We start from the raw sequence: 24,890 nt of genomic DNA, 5'->3' as shown, positions 1-24,890 counted from the left end.
ACTCTGGCAAAGCCAAACAAGTTTATAATCCAGTACACAACATAGCAATTTGTGGCCCTAATGAATGAGGGGTTTGTTACACAGCATTTGTGGGCTGCAGGACACAGGTGAAGGGTCTAGAGCAAGTACAAAATGCGTGCCCAGAGGAAAGATGTGTTTATCCAGCATAAGGAACTCTCCTGCCATTCTGTCACAGGGATGATGTGTGTGTATTTTGGGTCAGAAAAAGGAAGTTCAGTTCAGTGGAACAGTTCAGGTCCTTTATGTGACACACAGTGTTATCTTCCAGGCCAAATTTATCACTGGCAGGGAGGCCTGGGAGGCTGCACCTGCTCACACCAGAGGTGGGTTTGGGCTCTTCTCTCCCTTTGATTTGTGTACCTCAGTCAGAGGTAGTGGTGCCCTCCTCTGGTTTTGGCAAGATGTGTTTGAATCTGTCATTATAAGGAGCCTCTTGTCTCAAGCTGTGTTATGTTTATTAGTGTCTAGTCAAAGGAGGAGAAGGAGGAGGGAGGGATGAATCATGTTGCACTCGTTGAGCTGTCAGAGGATTCTAGACAAGAAGGGTTATAGACTGAGAGATAAACAGGAGATGTATTAATTCAGTGGAGGGAGGTGTGTGTGTCTGAGGGCAGGGCTTTGCTCAATGTATCAAAGAAGCCACAAAATTAAAGCTTCTTGATGCAGCCTGACCACCTAAGAGGCAAGCAGGCCAGGCAGCTCATGTACCCACTCTTTGTAGTCCTTTAATTGCACCTGGTATTAGCATTATTTAAGTTGATGCTAACAGCAGCCTCCTATTCCTAGAGCTCACACTTTAAGTCCAATTAAATATGTTGAGACAAATCCCAAGGTTCTTAGGCAGACAAACTGCCATTAAACTCGTTGAGCCAGACTGCTGGGGAAAGTACAGAATAATTGCTGTTTGCAATGAGGGTCCTTTAGAAATTGACAGCTGTAAAAATACAACAAAATTTGGCCCAGTGGGACCTTGAGGAGAAGCTAAGTACAGAGCTGGAGGTTTTTCTCATTCTTAAAGGTGTTTTTAGTCCACCCTGAAGCCAATACACACATCCTATATTTTCTGCCATTGTACCAGCACAGCATGAACAGCTTCTTTCATGGGAGTTCTATGATTTTCTTTGTATTCACACACTATTGCATCTCCATCCTTTATAAAACACAAACTGTGCTTTACAGGATCATCCTTTTGTCCACTATTTTGGTGAAGGTTTTTCCATTATTGTTCCATTACTCCATATTATGGTAAATATGAAAATAAGAAAAATCCCTACAGGAAAATGAGATGACAATGGGAAAGAGTCATATTCTTGAGGATATTTTAGGTTATATTAGAAAAATATGAGGCAGTGTTTCTGGTCTCAGCATTGACCTGACTGGTGATGAATTGTGTGATTAGGTTATTGATCAACCTTCTCCATATCTGTCTGATAAGCTTTCTGTTTAACTCTGCCTTTAGCTCTGCAAGACAAAGGCTGTGTTATCCCAGGTGTTTTGGCACCACTGATTCCTGATAGGTAAGGAGTGGAATTAAAGAGGATTAATGTAGAAGTTGTATTTCTTCCTGTTTTATGTTAAACACCCTGGAATGTGCATAGAGGAAACTGAGCACAGCAGGCTGTGGTTGCCCAACTGCTCTCGAGTGTCCGCAGGAGCTGGTCCTCTGTCACTTGTGCCTGCTCTGTCACTGCTCAGCTGGCAGCAGAGTGTGAAAATAAAGGGTTCAGTGGTGTATTTCCAACCAAACTTCAGGCTTCTGTGGGCACCACTGCTTGAACCCTTGGAGTGGTTTTCCAGAAACAGGGAGTATCCATTTGGACAGAGATAGTTCATCCCGGCCCTTCTTGTTAAGCAGCAGTCTTATCATCACTTCCAAAGGAATCAGTAGTTGCTATCTATGCTTGAAACATCAGTGTTTTTCTTGCTGTAGCAAAGCCTTCCCACTAAACCCAGTTCCCACACTTTGCCTAGTCCATTAGAGAGAAGCTTTTAGACAAATGCCCTTGTGAGGGTCAGGAGTGGATGACCTGCCTGCACAGACGTGACCCCTTCATAACAGGATGTCTTTGATGTCGTGAGGATTTTTATTTTCAGCACCACTATTTTCATGTAGGCTGCACCATCTCTGCTGCTGAGGGGCAGTGTATTCTCTTCTGCACAGCTGGGAACTGCTGCACATCACAAATAGTTCTCTTTTTGGAGGCAGATTTTAATAACTAATAGAAGCTTCTAGTCACTGATTAACCTAAACAGGGGTTTATTTCTGTCTTTCCCCTTTTCTTCCTCCACTTTGGAAGTGTTTGAGGAGGACACCAGGTTGGCAGACCTGGTGTGTAAAGGCTTTTGTTTACCCAAAACACAATGACAGTCTGTGAAGCTGCAGCTCAAGTCCAGCTCAAGCAGCCTGCTCCTGGAGTTCTGTACCTGACACTCGGCACAGGAGTGGGAAGCACAGAAGCATCTTGGTTGTGCCCTGACCCCCACACAATTCACTTAATTTGAACAAATGGTGCCATCAAAACTCTCCTTAAAGAGTGCTGTTTTCCCCAGCTTGTTCTCTGCTCACCCTGGGCAGAAGCAGAGCCCTGAGGGTGGTGACAGCTCTGTGGCACACTTGCACTCCCTTGGGAGTTGACTCCAAGTCACTGTAGGCTGCTGGGTTGTAACTACTCTGGATGCTCACTGGGAGCTCTGTCACCAGCTCCACAAGTCCCTCACGTGTTCTGGCTCCTCAAATTTTTGTTAGTTACGGTGTTGTGCTTAAGTCCACAAGATATTTATGATAATGTTTTCTAATCTGCAGCTTCTCAGGGAAGGGTCTGTCTTCCTGATGTACAGCAGGTTCTTTACTCTTTGAAAGAGAGGATCACTGGGACTGCTGAGCAGTACTGCAACAGGAGGGAAGATTGGAGGTCTAAAACCTGTGGTTTGGAAATTTGCAGCACATGGATCAAAATAAAAGCTGGAACTATGCTAAATAAAGGCATCCACGGTGGTGATGCCCATGATATACCAGTCAGTTCCTCAAGATCACTTCAGAGCCCTTTGCATCTGATTTCATTCTCTCCTGGGCATTAGCGCTGTTGTTGACTTACAGAGATAGAGCCTGCTAGGGATTTTCTAGAAAATACCTGCTTTCCAGGAGCTCTGTGTGCCTCACTTTGTCCTGGTCTTCTCCCAGTGAGCTGGCAGGAGCGGGGTTAAACTTAATTATCTCTGCAGTGAGAGCTGGCAGTGGACCTACAGTGAGTTTTAGCAGCTGAAACCCAGACTTGAATTTTATTTTTTTTTCCCAAAAAACACTTATTTTGTCTTCAAAAGTCTCTGACTAGCCCTTAAGTGGTATCTGAATTGAATTTTAACGGATAATTCCATTGCAAACAAGGTTTTCTTCTGTCTTTTTGATCATGTCACTGGGAGCAGAAATGTTGGTTCTTTCTTGCCTTTTCTTATCCCATTTTAATCCCAATTCTGTTGCTGCAGGTCTACCACAAATTACTGTATGCTAAAGGAATTTCCTATTGATTTGCTCTGACAGTGATTTGACCAGCTATGTGAATAGCTGATGGAAGCAGAGCTTGTCTTGGGTTCAGACAGTGGAGCATTGACTAAAGCTCTGAGGTAAACATTTACAGAAGAAACCTGAAATCATAAAGCCTTGCAGCTCAGCACAATTTACAAACATGTATTAATTAAGCTTCAGTGCTGGCTCTGCTCTGTGTTTGATGAGAACAACATCCTGGCACACAATGGGTTGACATCAGTAACCTTTTATTGTTTATCGTGCTCGGAAGTCACCAAGAATGAGGGTGAAGAAATGTCAAATAATCAGGGCAGATGGGAGGGAATGAGTCTTGATGGTTGGAGCTTGGTACCGTGGGAACCATTATTGTCCAGAGTGATTTCTGGAGCAGGCAAGTTAATTTCTTTTTTTACAATGTTAGTTCATAAGCTGGGGAAATCTGCAAACAACTTCTACAGTCAGATGAAAACCCTTTTCCTGAATCTCATATGTGGCTGCCCAGCTAGTGACTGCCAAAAAATGGTAAAAGGCAAAAGTTGGATGACAAAGATAATAGGTCTTGAAGTTATTCCTACTGCAATAACAAGGCCCAGAGCAAACCTGCTTAAGAGAAGAGGAAGCTGAGGCAATAAAGTGATATTTGCTTGCAGAGACAATGGGGTGTTGCCTTTTCACTCCCCTGGGCATTTGCATTTCAGGCTGCCCCACTCTGTACACAGCACACTTGGGGCTTTATTCTTTGAGGGCTGGATTCTTGCTGTTCACAGTGGGATCACTTGAATGCTTGTGCCTGCCTGCCTAATATATGTTAATTGAAGGACTTTTGTGTCTCAACATCTTTATTAATATTAATGGAATGAAATCTTTAATGGACTTATACAAAATATGCTTGACCTAGCTTGAGCCCTCACTTTTGTTTTTATACTCTGCAGCGCAGTGTGGCTTCTGACTAATTTAAGAACGTAATATTATATTTTGGGGCAGAGCACACAAACTAATGAAACATTGATTACTCTTCAGACCTACATTTTCCTTGCCATGAGATATAGAATTTATGTAACACCAGAATGTAATCAGTTCTTTCTAAGTCATGAAATTAAAAAGAGGTTTTCTTTTTCTTTGTGTGATTTTTAAAAGATTTTAAAAATAATTCTTTCTTGACCAGGCCTGTCTTATACCACGCTTTTTTTTTTTTTTTTTTAGGAAGAAGTCATCAAAACAGTAGGCCTTAAAATTAGGCTAGACTAAACCTCAAGAAATATTTCAAATTAATATTGCTGTAAAGTACAAGCTGGTCATGGTGAGGGATAGCTAAAAATGCTGTAATGCAGCATCAGACAAGAAAGTTTAAACTTCTCTAATGATGTGGCTACCCACTGCCATTTTTTTGTTAACACTTGACAGAAACCTATGGTACTTGTTTTGTTAGATGCAAATATAAATTAAATGTTAAATTAACAGTCTTGGACTAGGGCAGAGATGTTTTTTGTTTTGCAGTCCACTGTGGATGATTATGGCATGTACAAGAAAAATGCTTCTGTCACGTTTTCACTTTTTTGTTACATTTTCTGATAAGGAATAATTCCTTTTAGGCTGCTCTGCATCTCATTATTTGTAATAAACATCTCTGCAACCACTGTGGAGACCAGTCTGCCACAAGAGGAGCTGGGGCTCGCTCTGTCAGCTGGCTCTCTCCACACTGGAGGCCATATGGGTATTCTTTTACACTACATCACATACTGGTGGTGGGATTGTTATCCTACCCCAAGCAGCAAAAGCTTGAGCAGAGGAGCAGGAAAAAAGAGTTTCCAAGCTGAGACAGCAGTGAGCTACTGATGTCTGCTGATTTCTGCTGCCCTGGTTGATGGGCTCCATCTAAAGCTTCTTGTGCTGAGTAAAAAGTTCTCTGCTGACTGCTTTGGATCTAAACCTGGCCTTGGGAAGTGTCTTTTATTCCTTCCTGCACCATCCTGGCCCTTGAGTCAGTAGGCACCCCATTTTTTTGGGATACACTGCTGCAACTGCTGTTTGGTTTAGCAAGATATTTTGAAAAGGGGAGGCACCGCTGGCTCATCAGGAAAGTGAAACGTGTCTGTTGCTCCTGGCGGACCCCGAAATGCTCGTTGGACATACTCCAGGGTGGTGCTGTATAATCAGATTTCACTGAATCAGAAGTTAGATGGAGGGCAAACCCCATCTGCAGGCTGAGCCTTGCTGTTCTCATGGACTGCTCAGACCAGGAGTGAGACGTGGCAGGAGCTCAGCCAGTTTTCCAGAGAGTCAACTGCTGCTACTACTGCTAGAAAGTGCACCCAAGGGCTTGGCATGTAGTGCCTGCAGTTGCCAGATAGGTTTCAGTGCCCTGGTGCCAAGTGCTGTCATTCCACTGTGCTGCCAGAGCATCCCGAGAGAGAAGGAGCAAAGGAAGCACAATGGCCACCAGAAAATGCAAGGCCACCAGCAAATGTAAAGAGGTTATGTGGCCTACCCCAAATCCAGTCCTGATAAAGTCAAGTCTGGTGATGGGAATAAAAGAGGATGGTACCTTTTGAGGCCTGTTGTCCTTGTTAGACAGGAGATGGACTTGGCAGGTTTTGGGCTGGGAAATTGTGAGGGAATATTATCAGGTGTCACCACAGGGCACCTGTAGGGGACAAGACCTCATTCATCTCCTGCTCATGGTAGGAAAGCTGAGTAATTGCAGAGAGGGAAGCATGTTACAGAAATGGTTAATTGATTCCTGTGTTTGCCAGGGAGAGCTGGGTGGTCATTTGAGCTGCCTGAGGCACAGAGCCCTGCAGGTCTGGGTAATGAGGACCATGAATGATCCCAGGGACAGAACAGGGTGCAGGTGGTGCCATGGCTGTGAGCATCAGGATAATGCTGTGGTGACGAAGGTTTGTGTTTTCCATCAGTGGGATAGATGAAATACCAAGGACAGGGCAATTTGGACCAGCAGCTGAGACAGAGAGGGCTGATATATTGCCATCTATTACCAGTTAAAGCTATGAACAAAAATGTGCCAGACTGTGCTCTTGGCCTCTGAGTACTGCACTGATTCTGTTTACAGGTTCCCAGCTTTTGGGTTGTAGTGCCATCAGAAGTTTATTTTTGTTTTAATTTTCCAAGCATTTCTTGAAAGTTAGCTTTCTGGTGCTCAGAACAGCACCACAACACTAAATTAGTTGCAAATAGCTCGAGGGCTGAGGGAATAGTATATTTTTTTGTTGTGGCTGTTCACATTATTTATTTAGTCATTTGAAAGACTACAGTTTGGGAAAGTCAGGAACCCACTCTAATATGAGAAACAAAACAGAAGGAAATGTTATTCATAGAGAATGAAGACCTGTCTTCTGCAAGCCAGCATTTGTGCAAAGCCAAGGTTGTTCTGCCTGCACAGCCCCCCTCCTGTGTCAGGATTAGCAGAAGATGGGGAGAGTTTCCCATTGGGAATGTTTCCTGCCCACCATCAGCCTGCTCAGAATGGTGCCCATACGCTCCACAATATCTCCATGGATATTGCACATCCTTTAATGACAGCTCAGCCTTTGGACCTGATTGCCAATGAGGAGGAAGAAGAATTTATATACTGATACATTCTTTTCTATACCAATGCACTGAATTGGTGCCTGCTCTTTATTAAATCTTTACCTTGCAACAGCCAGTGCAATTCCATGTCCACTGCATCTGAAATATGAATATATTTGTTTTTCTATAGAGGCACACATGACAATGCTGTGTTTGGCTGTAGTCTTTTCTGCTGTTCAAAATCTTGTTTAATCATTATTGTTATGATTTAAAGCAACACTGTTGTGCTTCTTTCAGGAAAGGAATTGCATTTTAAAGAGAAGGTTGTTGTAGTTTGTTGTAGTAAATGGAGGGTATAGGTTTATTGCAAAAGTTTATAATGTGGAGGATGCATGTGAATGAGTCTCACATTACTTCCTTTATTATTTGTTAAAATATGTTAAAGGAGTAAGTCACTGTAAATCTGTAAAGTATTTTATAAAATTAATTTGCTATTGAAAAACCAAACCAATTTTATTTCAGATTGGTGAATCTTGTAAGAATTAGTATAAATAATCTGAAAAATTATGATCAGTGTCCTATTTTACTCCTTTTCAGAGGCTCAGTGGAGGTGTATAAAGAGAAGCCCTGGAGAGGGGTGATCAAATGTGAAATCTTGGGCTGAATCTATTCTGACAGGATGGGCAGTGTAGCTTAAACCCTCTCTTATCTTGCCAGTGCTCTTGTGTGTTCTCCCTCTCCCCAGCAAGATGCCTGCCTGATCCACAGCAACTGATGGGCAGTTTAAAGTTACAAAGCTTTCGGTTTCCTTGTTCCTAACAGATGAAGAGGGTGGGCATTTCCTGACTATATGGTACACACTCAAAATATTTAAGTTCCCCACGGTGCTATTTGTGCCTAATTTACTTCTCTAGCGCATTAACACTGCTGGTTTTCTGCAGGGGGAGGAGTGTGTGCTGTAACATGCTGTGAAGAGAGGAAATGTTTCACAAGAGCTCCTTCTGGCTTTTCCTCTGTTTGCCTTACCACCTGGAAGGAAGAAAAGGTGGAGGGACTGACTGATGACCCAGATGGATTGCAGGAGCAGTCAAGGCTGTGGTCAGATGTGTTAAGCTGGGCAAATCCTCACTGGGAAGTGGCAGGATTGCACTAAAGCACGTGGAACTTCCAGGAGGAAAGTGTGTAGGCATGAGGAGGGCTGAACTACCATCAGCCCATAACCTTGGGGCAGGCTGTGCCCCTTCAGAGGCCACTGAGCAGCCAGATTATGTTGGGGAAAAGTTGGGGATATGCCACTGTGAGGGATGGGGCTTGAGGACAGGCTCCAGCAGAGCAGATACCATCTGAGTGTAATAAATCAGGGGCTGTGCAGGTCACACGGAGCTTCAGAGAGACTCGGAGTGGGAAGACCACATTTATCACTTTTCATGTTCACTTTTCTAGTTCTTGCTTATGAAAGCAGACAAATTATCTCCTGTTGTTGGGAGTTGGGTGCTTTGATGTACTAATTATTCCACTCACGTGGTGCTTCTGAGCAGAGCAAGCATGTTCTGATTCCTGGCTAAGGGCTCAGATGCAGGAGCAGCTGAGCTGTGCAGCCCCTCTGTCACTGCTGTTTGTGCTGTGCAGCACCTCTGTCAGTGCTGTTTGTGCTGTGCAGCCCCTCTGTCAGTGCTGTTTGTGCTGTGCAGCACCTCTGTCACTGCTGTGCTGTGCAGCACCTCTGTCACTGCTGTTTGTGCTGTGCAGCCCCTCTGTCCCTGCTGTTTGTGCTGTGCAGCCCCTCTGTCACTGCTGGCTGAGCTGTGCAGCCCCTCTGTCCCTGCTGTTTGTGCTGTGCAGCCCCTCTGTCCCTGCTGTTTGTGCTGTGCAGCCCCTCTGTCACTGCTGGCTGAGCTGTGCAGCCCCTCTGTCCCTGCTGTTTGTGCTGTGCAGCCAGCTCAGGTTCCTGGAGCTGCCAGGATGGAGCAGAGAGCACTCTCAGGCCCTGGGAGTAGGAGCTGCAGTGGAGGCTGGAGTGTCTGTGACTCTCACACTCTCCCCTGATGTCCCAGAGCCTCTGTGACCCTAGCAGCACATTCCTCTTCTTGGAGCTTTTTTCTTAACCTGTGCTTAACCTGACCTTTGCTTAACCTACTGTTCAGTAGATTCATTGCAGAAACAAGGTCAGGCTGCTTTAGGAAATTTTGCCTCCTAAATCTTCTGCTGATACAATTTTTTTTAACCATCCCTTTGTAACTTTGCAGCATTCTGAGCTGTCAACAAATATCTCCCTTGTCTTCACTGCATCTTTATTTCAGTCAGAAGGCCTGCAGTGTTTAACATAGTGGCAACATCTGTTCAATAGATATTTTGTTGTCTTGGACCAATTTAATACAAAGAATATCGCATAGAATACAAAGTTGCTTTCAGACACTACCGTCCCTTTTGCCACTTGCATTTTCCCATTTCCTGAGATCTCAGAGAATATCACAGGGCTTGATCTTGATCTTTGATCCACAGACTATACTTTGAGAGCCTTATATGTAAGGTGTTGTGCTGAAAGCACTCTACTGAAGAGATGCTTTTGTGAAGAAATGCTGTTCACTTGCATGGAAACACTGGCAAATGGTGCTTTGCTGACATAACACGTAACTGAATGGATTTCTTCAGTGAAAAGACACAAGTAAATGCTCCCACTGCCTTTTCCCCCCACTGTTTTCTTAACACTCATCCCTGCTAAACGGTTGCATAATTCAGATGCTTGTACTAAAGTCTGATGATGGTAAAATCAGTGTAACCTTTCATGAGCAGTTTAGTTCTGCAGACCTGTTCAGGGGATCCAAGTCAAACATGGGGCTGAATACCTGGAAGTCACTGGTTGCCACTCCAAATGCTGCTTTAGACCTGTGTGTTGGGTCTGACCTTGTCACAGACAGCATGGCAGGAGCTGTAAATTGATGCATTGGGTCAAAAAATGGATTTACCTCACCTTACCACAACCTGGTCCAGTATTCAGTAATATTTCTGTGTCCATTTTAAGACAGTTGTGGCATTATGTTTTATTTTATACCAAACCAGGACCTCGTTGTGGTGGGTTTTGCATGCCATCAGAGTTATTTCTACTACAGAAATTTAGAAAACAATACCAAAATTTTTTTTTTTATCAAACTTTCACTTACGATATTATTAAAAGCAGGAAATCTTGCTTGGTTTGTCACAGGCTAACAAAATTTTTCATTTACTCCAGCAGGGCAGTTACAACATGCTCACCCTTGGGCATCATTCCCTTAAAATAGAAGCTGAGGCTAATTTGTGGCAGAGGAGTGAATGAGAGCACAGCTTTAGAGCAGACCCAAGGTAGAATGGCTGAGCAGTGCAGATTGGTGGCATTTGGCTAAAAGGAGGGAGACAGAGACTGTCTGGACTCAGGGTTCCCTTGGCAGTGCAATATGGTGCAGGCAGGTTTTGTGACTGTAAGCAGGGCCTACAAATATGAGGCTTTTCCATGCCATGGAATGTAGATGTATCTTATTACATCTATCTTTTAAATAACTATTTAAATGCCCATGTAAAGTAAGTCCTGAATGCTGAGGGTGTTTGTGTGGTCATGGGAGTGTTATGTGGAGTTGCTGTTGAGCAGGTTTTTAATGTCATGGGGAACTGAGAAAAGGATGAAGTCTTATTTCAACTTGGTGGATTTCTGGGCTGCTGCTGCCTTGTATGTTGGGTTTAATTGTGTGTATTACAGTCACTGTGTTACTGTTGTACCTTTTCGTGGTGGCAAGAAGAGATTCAGACACACCCAGGCTGCTGTTCTGCTTCAAAGAGATTACAGCAGCAAAAGGGCAGAGGATGCCATTGATTGTCCCCTGCTCTGCCTCTCCCAGCGGTGCCAGCCTGGTGCAGAGGAGTGCCCATGTGGTGTCCCATCCCCAGCTGGGTTTGACCCCCTGGCACCAGGGACCACCCTTTCTCTGAAGGCCTGACAAGCAGGGTGCCCCGTGGCACAGGAATTCCCGGTGCTGAGCACAGCTGCAGCCCTCCAGAGCTGGCTGTGCTGCGTGTTTCTGGCTCAGTGCTGGAGCCACCTGGCAGTGCCCAGGGTGTGCTGGGGGACAGGGCTGTGCTTGGGGACGGTGTCCCTGACCAGGGCAGTGCCAGCTGGGAGCTCTGTCAGCTGGCACACACCTGGTTGTGCTCTGGGTCTCTGTGCTCCTGGGTCACAGCTCTGGCTGGGGGGCAGCCTGAAGGCTGGGGCTGCAGCTTAGTGTAGAGGAGGTGGAAGCACTTTAACAGAACAACCCAGCCAGGGTCAAATGTGAGCCTTCACGAGTCCTTCATGAGCATTTTCTATATTGATTACAGAATCCTGCCTATTAAACTGACGAATAAGGAACAGAGAAGCTGAAATGCTGAAGAGCAGGGAGTTTAATCCAGATAGCCCAGGCGCCAGCCTGACATTCTCACTCTTGGGCCATCTTTGCTTCTTGTTTTCCATTCCCTTAATGTCCTAAGCTCTTTTGTTCCACTCCCTTTCTCCTTCCCACGTAGATATTTCAACATATGGATATGTCTGTGTATGTGGAATATCAGCAAAGCTGATACTTTGCTCCCTACAGAGTTCCTTGTGACCACTCTCTCATGTAACTAATCCATGGCAATGTATACTCCAACAAGGAAAATTAAAAGGTTGGGAAGCACTGACCTAACTTCTTAGTAAGCAATACAGCTGGCAATCAGATGTAACCCGAGCTCCTCCTTATTGGAGCTGCCTGAGCTATTCATAGCAGAGCAAAATTGCTATGGGAATTGAGCTGGATTTATTTTGTTTGAATGCAAATTATCCCAGGTCAGACAGGCTCAGATCTTCTGCCCCCTCAAATTCATTTGCATCAGCTCTGGCAGGGTAAAGCTCGTATCTGGAGGATCTGCTCTGGGGAGATGTGGGTATGGGTAGGGAGCCACCAGATGTGGGGAGCATTTGCTTGAGGCTTTGCTGCAGTTGGGTGTAACTCATTGCAGCCCAGAGGGAAGGTTCTGCCATCAGGTAGCTCCAAGTGGTGTCTCAGTGCTTGGGCAAGTGTCTTCTCTCTCTATTGTCTGCAACCTCAACAGGGTGTCCTGTAAGGGAGAGGGAGTATGAAGCCTTGCCTAATTCTCACTTACAATATGAAATGTTCTGAAGGGTCCAGCTGCCAAAGTCCCATCATCACAGGAAAAGCTGGTTTTTTTCTCTAAAATAAACCCCAACCCCACTCAACTTTGATTCTAGTATACATGATTATAAAGGATAAAAAAAACTTTTAAAAGCTCAGCTGAAAATGGTTCAAGAAATCAGAAAGAAAATAAAACACTGAAGCCCTTTGGCATTATTTTTAAAAATCTCATAATTTATAGTTGTGTTTCCTGCAAGGCCTGATTCATGACTTTTAATGTTTGGAGTTGCCTGTCTGATAGGGAGGAATGTTGCTGATCAGAAACACTCAAGCAAGCATCTGTTAATGCTAAGTACCTATGGAAAAGGAATTTCCAAGTACTGATTTTAGTTATATATCATCAGTTGTTTGGGGTTTTTTGGTTTTTTGGGTTTTTTTAAAAGCTGTTAATTTTCTGTGTCACTCTGCCCTAATCTTATTGGTTTTGCCTTTATTACCACTCCAGGAGCAGCAGCTTCATTAAGAAGGCATGCACTGTCCCTAGAATATTGGTGCACCTGAACTCCAGCCCTGTAAAATTGATTAGCTGCACACAAAGAGGGAGGAGAATCTTGCCAGAGCATTTTCATTTCACCTAATCCCTTGAGCAGCATCAATAATTCATAGCAAACCCACCTTAGGGAGAAACGCTGCTCTGTCTGAAGATCTGCGCATCTTAAGGCACATTTCAGATATTTAAGAGGGGCCTAAATGGTGCTTTTGTTTTGTGGTGTTACAGAGGATGACAGGACAGAGGGAGAGCTGCATTTCCTGTGCTTTTGAAGGTTTCTAAAGGTAATCCTGCTCTCACCTGGAGTGTTCTCTGAGGCTGTGCACCTAGTTACATGGGATGTTAGCTCAGGGGACACACTGAGCTACCCTCTGAAGTCAGCTTTTCTGTTATTCTTGGGGTACCCTAAGTAACTAATCAACTGTCAGCACACGACAAATAGTGGGCTGCCTCTTTTTAGGGAAAGTGAAGCATAAATGCACTCATTAAATAATCCTGCTGTTTCCTGTTTGCTTTGTGATGGATTTCAGAACTGTCATAACTAATAAAAGCTCTAGATTTTATCTTACAGTTGCAGGGATTTGCTTAAACAGGCCATGCCCAAGTGCTTGTACAGCTACCAAGGCTAAATTTGAGCTGTTGGTTTTAGCTAATTGCCTTCCAAAACCTTTCTAGGGAGCCAAAGAGCCCCACTGATGGAATTGTAAATGAAGTGATCCTGACTGTAGCTTGGTAAACCTCTGGCACTTCACATTGGTGCACAGTTAGTGTGGTTATGCTGTAGTTTGCATTAGTATTTTTCTTCTATTCATTTATCGTGCCTGCTCCTGGGGTGGTTTCTTTTTGGTTTTTGGCTTTTTTTTAAACCCAAAACATGAGAAATGAGCGAGCTCACGTACTGACAAGCAAGTATTTAATCTGTGGCAAAGCAATCAACTTTGTGTTAGTTCTAGAATATCTCATTACCCTGCAATAAATACCAATTTAATGCATTTAAATACCAATGTGACTGGTTCAATTACCGTAAGTGGAGGAACAAATAAGAATATTTCCTTATTTGCCATATGCTGACAGGGGGTTGCATTAAGACGTTTGAAACAAGCTCAGTCAACTGCAGAAATACAAAGGCACTATTCAGAGATAACTCTGGCTTTTGTTCATATAGGAATAATTAAAGACATGCAATTTTGTTACCTTGTTTTAATTGCTGACTGTTCTGCATAGCACTTCTTTTGAGCAACCAAACAGAGTAGTCTTTCATGGCTAACTCAGACTGGCAATTTAAACCTTGTACTCTCCTTCTGTCAGATCGTCAGGTAATAAAATACTGTATTGTTAAGAACCCTTAACATTTTACATTGGCAAGAAATCTATATGATGTTAGAAAACAGAATAATTGAGTTATTTTTCTGAGTCAGATTCTAAAGAAAAATGCCATCTGCTGACAATTCTCAAGTCAGAAAAGGCAACCAACGATTCTAATGCTTCTTTCATGATAAAAAATATTTTAGTGTGTATAAGGGCCATTAGCTTAACTTAAACATTTGGTGTGGTACAGAGCCAGGTATTCCAGTCTGGTGAAAATCAGCAAAGGTCTGCTGAGGTTATTCTCATCAGCCAAGGACCCAGTCCCATAAAACATCATTTTGTACTTCCCTGACTCTGGGGCCAGCATCAGGAACTGCCCTTTAACAGGCTTGATACTTTTCTGGAGGGTGGGTGAATTTTTTTGGCAAACATAAAAGCTAGGGAAAAGTTTAGTTAACTGAAATTCTCTCTTCCCTTCAGTGTGTTCGCATGCCTTTGTGCTGCCTGGTTTGGGATAGGATCAAAAATGAACATGCTCTGAGTTTTACTCGTGGGATTTCTGACTTCAATAATACATGTGTATTATTGGAAACCTCATGAGAGTCCATTCTCACTAGTTTCCCAGAACATTTTCCTTCCCAAATTGGTATAAAAGCACTCTGGAAATGCTTGCACAGACAATGTTCAGCTCAATGGGAGCTCCTGGGTGCTTAACACTCTGTAAAAGTCTGTCATTAATTTAACAATCTGTGTATGGATTTAGGGTCCAGACTTTTCACTTTTTGTTGGTGGATCAGGGATTGTGTCTCTGTCACGGTGTCTCAGAAGCTTGTTCCATTGACCCAGTGCTTCAGCAACGTGGGTGCATGGTGTAAGTGCCCTTCTCAGGGGGACAAAAGGAGACAAAGTGCCCCTCAGCCTTGTGGCTGCAGCTACCTCCCAGAAAAAGGGCTGTGGGTCAGAGTGGAGAGGGAAGGTACTCCCTTAATTACCATGATTTACTGCCATTGGCTTGGCTCTTTGCTCCTGATGCTTCCCGAGGGTAAAAATATCTTTCACCTCAGCAACACTTTCTGCAATTCAGCCCCTTTCTCCTTTCCAGATATGCTGCTTGTCATTTTTTTTCTACCTACTTTCACATCTTAATTTGCTCATTTTGATTATATTTTCCAGAGCATTGACACTGTGACCCTAACTTGAGAGGGGCTCAATAAGCCATCTCTCAAAAAGTCAGTCAGTGCTATCGGGTATCTGCAGTTCCAGGTCAGGCTGTACTATCCTGCTGGCTATAATTCTTGGAAGTAGTTTTGCTTATGACTGTAGTAAGGTTATAGTCTCACATATTTTTCAGACTACCAACTTAACCCATCCCAAGAGGTGAGTCTACTTCATTACACATTCCCTAAAGAAACAATCATTTATTATTTAAACTACTTACATGATGCAGGAGTTCTTTGGACAGCTTCATGATGGTATTGGTTGAATACCCTTGCTTTGGAGGACAGAGGAATTCATAAGATGAATGTTGGCAAACTTAACAGGACTTTATTCTTCCTGGGATTCCTTGGCATAAGTGAGAAAATGATACATTTACCACATTTTCAAGGCTTAACCCAGAACCTGTTCTAAGCAGCTGGCACTTCCCCTGCTGTCTTGGCAGGGTTTTGTCTCTGCTGGTGCACAGGGACTGCCACCTCCTCACGGGTTTGTCCACGGGGACATTAGAAATGTTTCTGAGCTCGCTGCTGCCCTGAACTCACTGTTATGAAATGCTGTGTCCAATGTGGATGTTGTGCTGAGCTCCTCTCGATAGCCAGGCTCTGAGCAGACCTGTGGCTCCTGGGCTGGGCTGCCTTGCTCTGGCAAATGTGTGTTCCAGGCAGGAGCAGAGGGATGGTGGCAAACACCAGGGTGGTTTCTGTGCTCGGTGAGGGCATGGCCATGATGTGCTCATGAAAGCCGAGAGAAAGGCCTCCCTTGTCTCGAGGTTTTAGCTGCTCACAGTGACCCTGAGATGGGTTAAAGTCTCTTTTCCCAGCCTGGTGGTTGAAGAACGAGTCAGAGCTCTTCAGTTCTCGGTCTCAAGGTTGTTTATTGTTCCTTATCTATAAAATTCTTTCTCCTGGCCTGCCAAGGTCTGCTCAGCAGGACAGACAGAGGCACTCTGCCTGCCCCCGGGGGGTGTTATCTTTTTATACTAAAAACTACGTGTACAATATTTACAATAACTTCCCAATACCCATCACCTATGTTAGACAGTGAGCTTCTACTCTAAACCAATCCCAAAGTGCCACCATCACAGCAGAAGATGGAGGCCAAGAAGAAGAAGGAGCAAGGCTGGACATGCCCAGATCCCTCCATCTTGCCCCCTGAACCCCCATTCTAAAAACCCCAAAATCTACTTTTTCACCCCATGATAAATTCACTATCATTCTACTTATACTTTTGCGGCTTGCAGATCTTCATTGAAGGTTGGTAACTTGCTCCACAGGTCAGAATCAAAACACAGGCATCTTGGGCTCTGTGCCAGGGTCTCAGAGCCCCCTGGCAGGGGTCTTGGCTGTTCAGGACAGCCAGAGGGATGTCCTGTGTTCTGACATCCTTCATCTCCCCTGGGTCTGGGGTGGAGTCTGAGCAGAGGTACAGGACTTACAGGGAGACCTCTCTCCCCTTCTAGCACGTGTTGCTGTATGCTGGTGTTTAAAAATGGACATCTGCCCAATTCCAGAGACCAGTGTTGGCCAAAAGGCAGCTTTGTCAGGGAGCTCTGAGCTGTGTGAACAGCTTTGTGCTCTCTGGGTCTCTGCCATGCCCTCTTTTGGCTTCCAAGCTGCCCTTGGTTCCATGTGGGAAATGGTCTAGCAGGCAGAACCCCCAGGTGGGACAGCTGAGTGAGGACAGTCTCTCCTCCAGCAATGGAAAGCTCTGGTGACAGAGCTGGGCCTTTTGTGTTTCCTTTGTGGTGCCAAAGCACTGAAGAATTAACAGAGCGTTGGGGCAGGAACCAAGAGTTGGATGAAAATGAGCTGCAGGTAAGGTAATTTCATGAGTTTTGTCTCTGCAGAGTGAATGAGCAAAGACTCCAGTATGCTGTGATGTGAGATAGCCCCAACCACACTGTGATGTGCATATCAGATTTCTAGGAATCTTTGGCCTCAGATGGTTTTAAATAACCAGCAACCATAGTTCATAGGTCATCTGCTCTCCTTATTCTTTGTTTTTCAGGGAAGTTCTTAGTTTACATTTTTATGTGTTTTAAGTAGAACTAAAGACTGTACTTTATGTCTCTGCACTTCACGTTCTGTAATTCTTTTTGGGATGTGTTTGAATCAATGGTTTGGGTTCTTTTAGGAGCTGGACAGTTGGGAAATAACAGAAGTCTTGGATCAATGTCCACTGAAGTCTGTAGAAAGCTTTATGCCAATTTCAGTTGGCCTTTTGTCAAGTCTTTTAAAACATTTCATGAATATTTGGAACTATTTTAATGGGTGTGAAATGACATTTAATTCTTCCTTTTTAGTGATTTTTCATCTTGAGCACGCTCACATCCACATAATGGTATAGATTTCATGGATTTTTTTGGCCATTGTTTTAGTTAAGACACAGTGGATTTTTTAACACCTTATTTTATGTATATGCTCCTAACCCTGAATAAGGCATTCTGGGTATGAGTAGTATTCCTTAGGAAATATGTGCATGCTTTTTCATACCTCATTTAGTTGAGATACTCTTGTTCTTGTGCAAACTGTAATTTAACTTTACATCAGTCAGTATTGAGTAGCTACGCTTAGCAGAGACACTGAAATTCAATTATTCATCTTTTTTAATTCTCAGTTTCATTTTCTTAGGCTTTTACCCCATTATTTGCATCTGGTTTCTTAAACTCCTCTAATTTTAATATGCATAAAGCTGTTGCCTTCAGTTTAATTAGCATGTAATCAAAGTGCCTTGTATGAAAACAGAGAACCCTCAGACACAAGGCTTTCCCAGTCTGGAGTGAGGATTTGTCAGCACTCAGCTTTGTTAAATCATGGGAGAGGAGCAGAAGTTCTGCAAATCCTTCACTTACTGTCTCTGCTCTGCTTTTTATGGAGGGTCTGTTTTTTCTGGAGATGCTGAAACCCCAAAGTGAATGAGGTTTACAGGCTGGTGAGCTGCCAGAGGCTCCACTCTGAGTCTAGGAACACAGGGGAGCAAGTGGGAGCAGCCTCTGCTGTTCCAGTAAGAGGCCAATGAGATGTGTTAGGGACAGATATGTTAGTGACCCTGAAATTTCTTCCTTGTGGATTGAAAATCAGTGGAAAATCTACCTGATTTTGTGTAGTTAAGATGATCTTTTTCAGTGGTTTAAACAAATTCTCCTTATTTTTACAATTTGTAGTCCATGTTCAATGAAAAATTCTTGAAGCAGATACCATGTTGCCATTGCCTTGGTCCAAATCTCATTTTGAAATTGTTCTTCCTTTTGAAACACACCAAGAAAACAGAGCAGGTTCCTTACCGTGGTGATAACAGCCAGATACTGAAGAATTTCACAGAGGTGTATTGGTTCTGAACATTCCTTTAGCCCAGAGCTAAGCAAACATTTCATAACAAATAACGAGAGGAGGAGAAATGTTGCCTTTTTATCTCTTCTCAGCTTTTCTACAAACAAACTGCAAGTTCCTCTAAATTATTGATTCAAAATTATTTGCTAACCACACAGGTCAACTTGTGTCTTTCAATTTTCTTTCCAATGGCATGGAATATCCCTTCCAGAAGGATAGCAAATATGTGCTGTGAGGGAAGAAGAGAACAGCAAATTCCAACTGAGCAATCTCTTGGGTGTTCCTTCCCACCATATTCTCACAATTATTGCTATTATTAGTGATAGCCACAGTGGGATACAGAAGGAATAGACAGGAGTCCCTGGCCTTTTTCATGCTGTGTTGTCTAGACTTACAAGAATGTTAGATTTTGTCATCCTGCTTCCTCTCGTGGTGTTATAATTGCAGAGAATCTGAAATAAAAATGGAATTTTGACCTATCTGACCCTCTCCTCATTGTGCCCTAAACCCATCGAGGTTCATGGAAAGTCATCCTTGATTCAGGGAAAATCACATGTAATACATAAAGCTAAAGCAGAAAACACAATACAAAAATTTCCATGGCAGTTTTGACAGTATTTGTTCTGAATTACTTGAGCTGGATGAATACATTGAATCTAACTCACAATTATGGAGATGTTTCATGTATTTGTAGAAAAAAATTCCCAGCATACCCAGGAGTACACAGCAACCAAAATCTGGCCTTCAAAAACTGGAATTCCTTCTTGGTGTAAAGCTAGAAAAGATGAATCTGTGCATCTGAATGAAGAAGAAAAAGAATGAAAAGATGAATCTCCTGCCTCTGTGCTGGGGCATTTCTCAGCTGGCATGTGTGCCAGCCAGCACAGTGGAGCCATTGGCCACTTTGCTCCACCCAACACAACAACTTCAGGACCTGCAGGAAAAGTACCTGGCTGTTGTTGCCCCACTGCCCCCTGTGCAGTGCTCCAGAGGGCTGCAGATCTGTCTGAAGCCAGGTCAGCATTCTCTGCATTGCTTTGGAATTCCCAGAGTGATTAATTCAACACAAATGCTTGAAACCATCCCATGCCTGGAAAAAATGGCAAATGGTGTGTGATTGAATGAGTGTCCAGACTGCTCTGTGGCACTTCTCCTTTCTTCTTGACAACTTCACAACTTCATAAAACTGGATGTTATCAAAAAGAAGGTATCTTTCATTCACACAGCATTTTTCATCTTGGAGGATGAGCTTGATGTGAAACCCAAAGGAAAAATATCTTATTGGAGATTTAGGGTCATTTCTGTTGGAAAAAAGTGACTACATTTGTAAGGCACTCAGCCAGCTATTGCCTCTGTGAAGGTACAGCAAAATACAAGAAGGGTCCAGAATTCAGTCACTTCTTCCCCCACAACCACGAATTCTCAATCCATCCTTATAATGTTAAATATAGAAATGATGTTTGGGGCTGAGACTTCTTGTGCATCAGGGGCAGTTTCTTACAGGAAAATGTAGAACCCCCTTTTTTTTCCATATGGTTCGAATCATTTACAAAATGAATCCTACAGGAATAATTTCAGATGTGGAAGCCTTTAAAATCGGGAAATAAGAACCAGATTCACTACATTTCTGTTTTCCAGCTTGAAAAAAAAGTCTTAGCAGTGCCCAATTATCAGTGCATTCAAGATAAAGATTGACTCTCAGAACCACTTGTAAATTGTGTGATGACACACATCATAAGGATTAAAATATTGGTCATCTTTCCTACAGGAGAGTACTTTGTCATGACCAAATGTGATCTGACATTTGAAATATGCCAACTTATTGCAGTGAGCAGGCGAGTTAAATTCCTGTCAATTATTTAAAACCTGTCTTTTATTGATGGAGGCAATTTTAACCTTCTTTTAGAATGTTAAGTAGATACAGGTTGAGATACCTAATTATGAATTCATGTGGAAGAGAGGAGAACGGGACAATTGTGTATCAGAATATAATTTGTGTGTGTTGTTGTTATTGTTGTTGACTACTACTACTACTACTACTACTATTATTATTATTATTATTATTATTATTATTATTATTATTATTATTATTATTATTATTTTTTCAGGGGGCAATTAGACCCTCTCAGTTCATAGTGTGGAATCTCTTCTATTGCCAAAACTGAGATCACAGTGTCACATTGTTATTGGGCCCCTGTGAAAGATGCTTATATTGGGGAGTACTGCAAAGCTGCCTTTGATTTGGATCAACAGAAGAGAATTTCTATGAAAAGAGTGCAGTGGATGACTGTAGTCTGTTGAGGACCTGTAGATCTTTGATAAATCTTTCCACCTGGAATAGACTTAAAATCAGTTTCTGCATTGGTTTAGTTAACGGTTAAAGCTGTGAAGATTCATATGTAACTTTCAATTTTCACTTGCTTTTCACTGTGTTGAGTTTTCCTCTTGGGAAACAGTTCTTAAAGCGCAGAAAATTCCACAGATCCTTAAAAAATACAATGCTTACATTAGGCATTCAAACTGCTCTCCTGGTCTTACCCATGGCATTCCGGCCCTGGGAGGTTGCTCTGAAGAAGAACATCCATTTCAGAAGGGAAGAGGTGATACATGTGACATGTCTGCATTTTCAAAGATTTTTTTGAGGAAAGAGGTTGGAATCATGGTCTTGGAGGACTCAAGATGTGCGGCAAGATGGTTTCAAATTGACATTTGTTTGTCTGCACATATTTTTCTGAAGTCTAAGAGATATGTAGTCCTCGTGGGATGTCAGTTTTGGCAGGAGGGTGTTGGCACATGGTAGAGCCTCACTGATCCAAACCAAAAATCTGTATCTAGTATTACGTATATAATGTAATAGAATTACCTGATGAAACTTCTTTTTGGTTTTTGACTTGGTAAAAAAGGGTGTTTATTACAACATGTTTTACAAAACCAAGAAATGAAATAAAATCATAACTGATTAATGAGCTGCATGGAAATACTTCCTCAGTGCCACCCACATTTCCCTGGCCCTGATCCTGGAAACACTTCATCACATGTGCAGTTTTATGCACAGATCCTATGTGAAAACTACACTGTAGTTTTCCCATACTTGTGTCTTTCAGAGATCCAAGAAGGAAAACCATCAGATACTTGCCTTTACTGATTAGCTTTCCCTTGAAGGAAGGTATACATCTTACATTGTGTTTAAATTATGATTAAGTTGCAGGGAGTTGATTACTGAATGGTGGTCCTTAAATGTTCAGATGTTTCAGCTTTGTGCTGCTGACCTGTCATGTCATTTTCTACTTGGAATGCCCTTAAGTCTGAGAGTCCTGTTTGGTAATACCTTGTTGCGAAAAAACTGTGAACCTTAATTCAAATATTTTCTTTTATGATATGTGCACCTATGAGAAGTTGTATTTTCCAAAAGCATTTCCTTTTTATGTATATCCTGTACACAAGCAAACCTGTACTGTGAAGAATGGGTTAATATTGCATATGAAACTATCCATGCTGTTGTGTGAAGGTGCTGTGCTGCACATCTGTCACGGTTTTAATCACTGCACCATCCCACAACCTTCCTGGTTTGTGTTTTTCCAAATGGGAAAATGGTCGTCTGTAAAAGGAAACGATTCACATTTACACAGGAATATCCAGATCATTACCTGAATAATCTGTACCTTGAGTGGCTAACCAGAGCCAAGGTGTGGTCAGTCTGGGCTTTGCAGGAAGGTCACTGCTGCCAGCTGACGCCTCCTGTCTAACGCGTGGTGCCGTGTCTCTTTTCAGTCGGGTTTGATACGGACGCGGCAGATGGAGTTCCTGATCTCCCCGCTACCTCAGCAGCTGGCCCGGCAGCACAACTACACGTCTCCCGCCGGCCACCACCCGCACGTGCTGTACAAGCGGACTGCCGAGGGGCAGGTGCACGGGCCCCCAGCCCAGCCCCATCCCAAATCCTCCCCCTGGGAGCGGCGCGGAACGCGCGCATCCCACGCGCACCGCGCGCCGGCCGGCGGGTACCGCCACGGACGGTTCCAAAAGCAGCATTTTTGTGGACGTCGCAAGAAATGTATGTAAGGAAACTTTCTCTCCTTTCTTGAGGTAGTGGCTGTTTCAGGCTGTGTCCTGTGGTGGTGCCGAGGTGTGCTTCACATCTCTTCGCATCCCTTCGGGGTGGAGGAGTAGTGACTTTAAGTTATATATTTCTAACGTGAAACGCATATAAGAAACTTGAGTTTTGCCCTAAGTTCCTAGAGTCATCTCTTTTATTAAGCCATCAGAATCACTGTTTAGTTTTCTTGTGCTTTGCCTAGATTAAAAGATCCCAGTGGTGATTTTTTTTTTTCATATTGACATAGTTTTCAGTAAGCAGTTCTGCACAGTGATGGATGCCAAGTCCCTGAACTTCCCTCTGTTAGATAGGGGATAAAAAATTAATTAGATGGAGCTAAAAGCTTCAAAATCATTAATTTCTGAGAGGATAGAGAAAAAGTCTTTCAGAACTCACCATTTGATAATGAAATTTTCAGCAACTGAGATCTTCAAAGAGAACCACCCATGTAAATTGTTTAAATAAGATTTTGGAGCCATGTCTTAAAAAATATATTGAAATATATTATCCTGCCAAGATCCATTCTGAGTCCTTCATTAGGCCCTCAAATTGCAGAACATTTTAGAGCCCCCTTGGACCTTATATCTGTACTTTTAGCATTCAGTTGAGTCTTTTTGAAAGCTGACCAGCTTCTGAGCTGAGTTTCTTAATGAGGGTTTCCAGGACTGCAAACAGTATTGAAAACAGTGCCTGAGTCCACTTATACTCTTCCAACTTCCTACAGAAGTTCTTAGAAAATGAGCAGCTTCCTTTTCCAAAGGTGTGTAAGGAAGAAGGAGAAAATAAATAGAAGGAATGAGAAAGAAGTTAGTGGGAAGGTGGCTGGCTGAGACTGAAGCCTGAAAACAAGCGGCTTATTAAAATTTCAGAAATCCTTCCCCCTGGGTTTTTAAGCCAACCCTCAAATGCCAGATGCACAAGCCTGTGATTCAACCTGTAAACATTTGCCTCCTACTGCAATCCCAAACTGCCTCATTGCATCCTCCCTTTCCCTGCTGTCTGGTTTTCCTGCTGCAGAGCTGGGCTGAGGGTGCTCTGCTCTGCTCTACACTGGCCCATTTTGTTTGGATTGTCCACTGAGTGTGTGCTTTGTTTACTGCTCCTCCTTTGCTTGCCCAAAATGAGAATGATCCATGTCCTCTTGAGCTTTTACACAGTGCTTATCCCTATAATAGAGGAGAGCATTTTGAACACTGTATTTGTATGACCTCCTGGGATGTGAGAAGATATTATTGCAATTTTTGTCTTATGAATGGGTCACAGACACAGGAGAGGTCAGAAGTAACCACTGATTCTGGGAACCTAATTGAGAAACTGAATTTTCTTTAAAATACTTTGTGCTTTGGTAAGTCTACATGTATATCCATTTATTCAATAATTTCACTTATAGCTATGAGCTCTTAGCTGCATATTAAAGCAGGTTTTGAGTTAAATGAAGAACATGCAGTTGGCATCCAACTAAGATGAATTTAGTAAAGTGATTTACTCATCATTGTTTAGGAACTTGATGTCAGGCACACTCTTAGGATCTGAGTCAGCAAGATGGCATTTAAGCACCTTACCCACAAAACTCTTTCTTTTCACTCCCTGTGGTCTTTCACTTTGTGCAGTTCATACCTGTAACCTTTTTGGAGAAAGGAAGGAGTTCTAAAAATAACAACTTATTTCCACACCCAGTCGTGGTTAATTCATAGAACAAATCAATCTCATGTTCACTGAATGAAATATAAATAAAATCATGCGTCATTGTTTAATTGAGTAGAGGAAAATACAGCATGCAGAAGAAATTAATAAGAAAAAAAGTACCAAATACACATAGATAAAGTAAAGGGACCACTTTTTCTATGAGTATTTGGTACTTTTTTTCTTATTGCCTTATTTTTTTTCCTATTTTAAAGTTTTTACATTGTTTTCCTGATCTTATTCTGAGATCTGGAGTCATATAAATTTGAAATTTTCAGCTAAATCCAATCTGGTCACCTGGAATAGAGTTTCAGCTCGAATGAACAGTGGGTTGGAGAATTCAGGCTGATAAAAGGGGGTCCTCTGCTATTAACCCTGCCTAGTCAGGGTTAATTTAACCTAACCTAAGAATGAAATCAAACTTGCTGAGCAGTAAGAGGGAAGAGCACATTGCCACTTGGGTGTCATAAAAATAACTTGTCCCACACACCATCTT

The 24,890-nt window shown here is 42.8% G+C and overlaps 1 protein-coding gene across 2 annotated transcripts in view; it reads left to right on the top strand.

Moving 5' to 3' along the window:
* The window catches only part of ADAMTS18 (ADAM metallopeptidase with thrombospondin type 1 motif 18), a gene marked incomplete at both ends in the record, with an annotated part of 76,164 nt that overhangs the window by 6,320 nt on the left and 44,954 nt on the right, over positions 1-24,890 (top strand). For both annotated transcript variants that reach the window (XM_084214877.1, XM_084214876.1), the window contains one exon: positions 22,387-22,669. In XM_084214877.1, coding sequence (XP_084071003.1) covers positions 22,387-22,669 — 283 coding nt within the window. The remainder of the gene's footprint in view (positions 1-22,386; positions 22,670-24,890) is intronic.

The sequence above is a fragment of the Fringilla coelebs genome (assembly GCF_963513975.1).
Source record: "Fringilla coelebs genome assembly, chromosome: 14".
In the NCBI taxonomy this organism is placed as follows: domain Eukaryota; kingdom Metazoa; phylum Chordata; class Aves; order Passeriformes; family Fringillidae; genus Fringilla; species Fringilla coelebs.
Note: the sequence above shows the minus strand (reverse complement) of the source record. Positions and strands in the feature narration are given on the sequence as shown.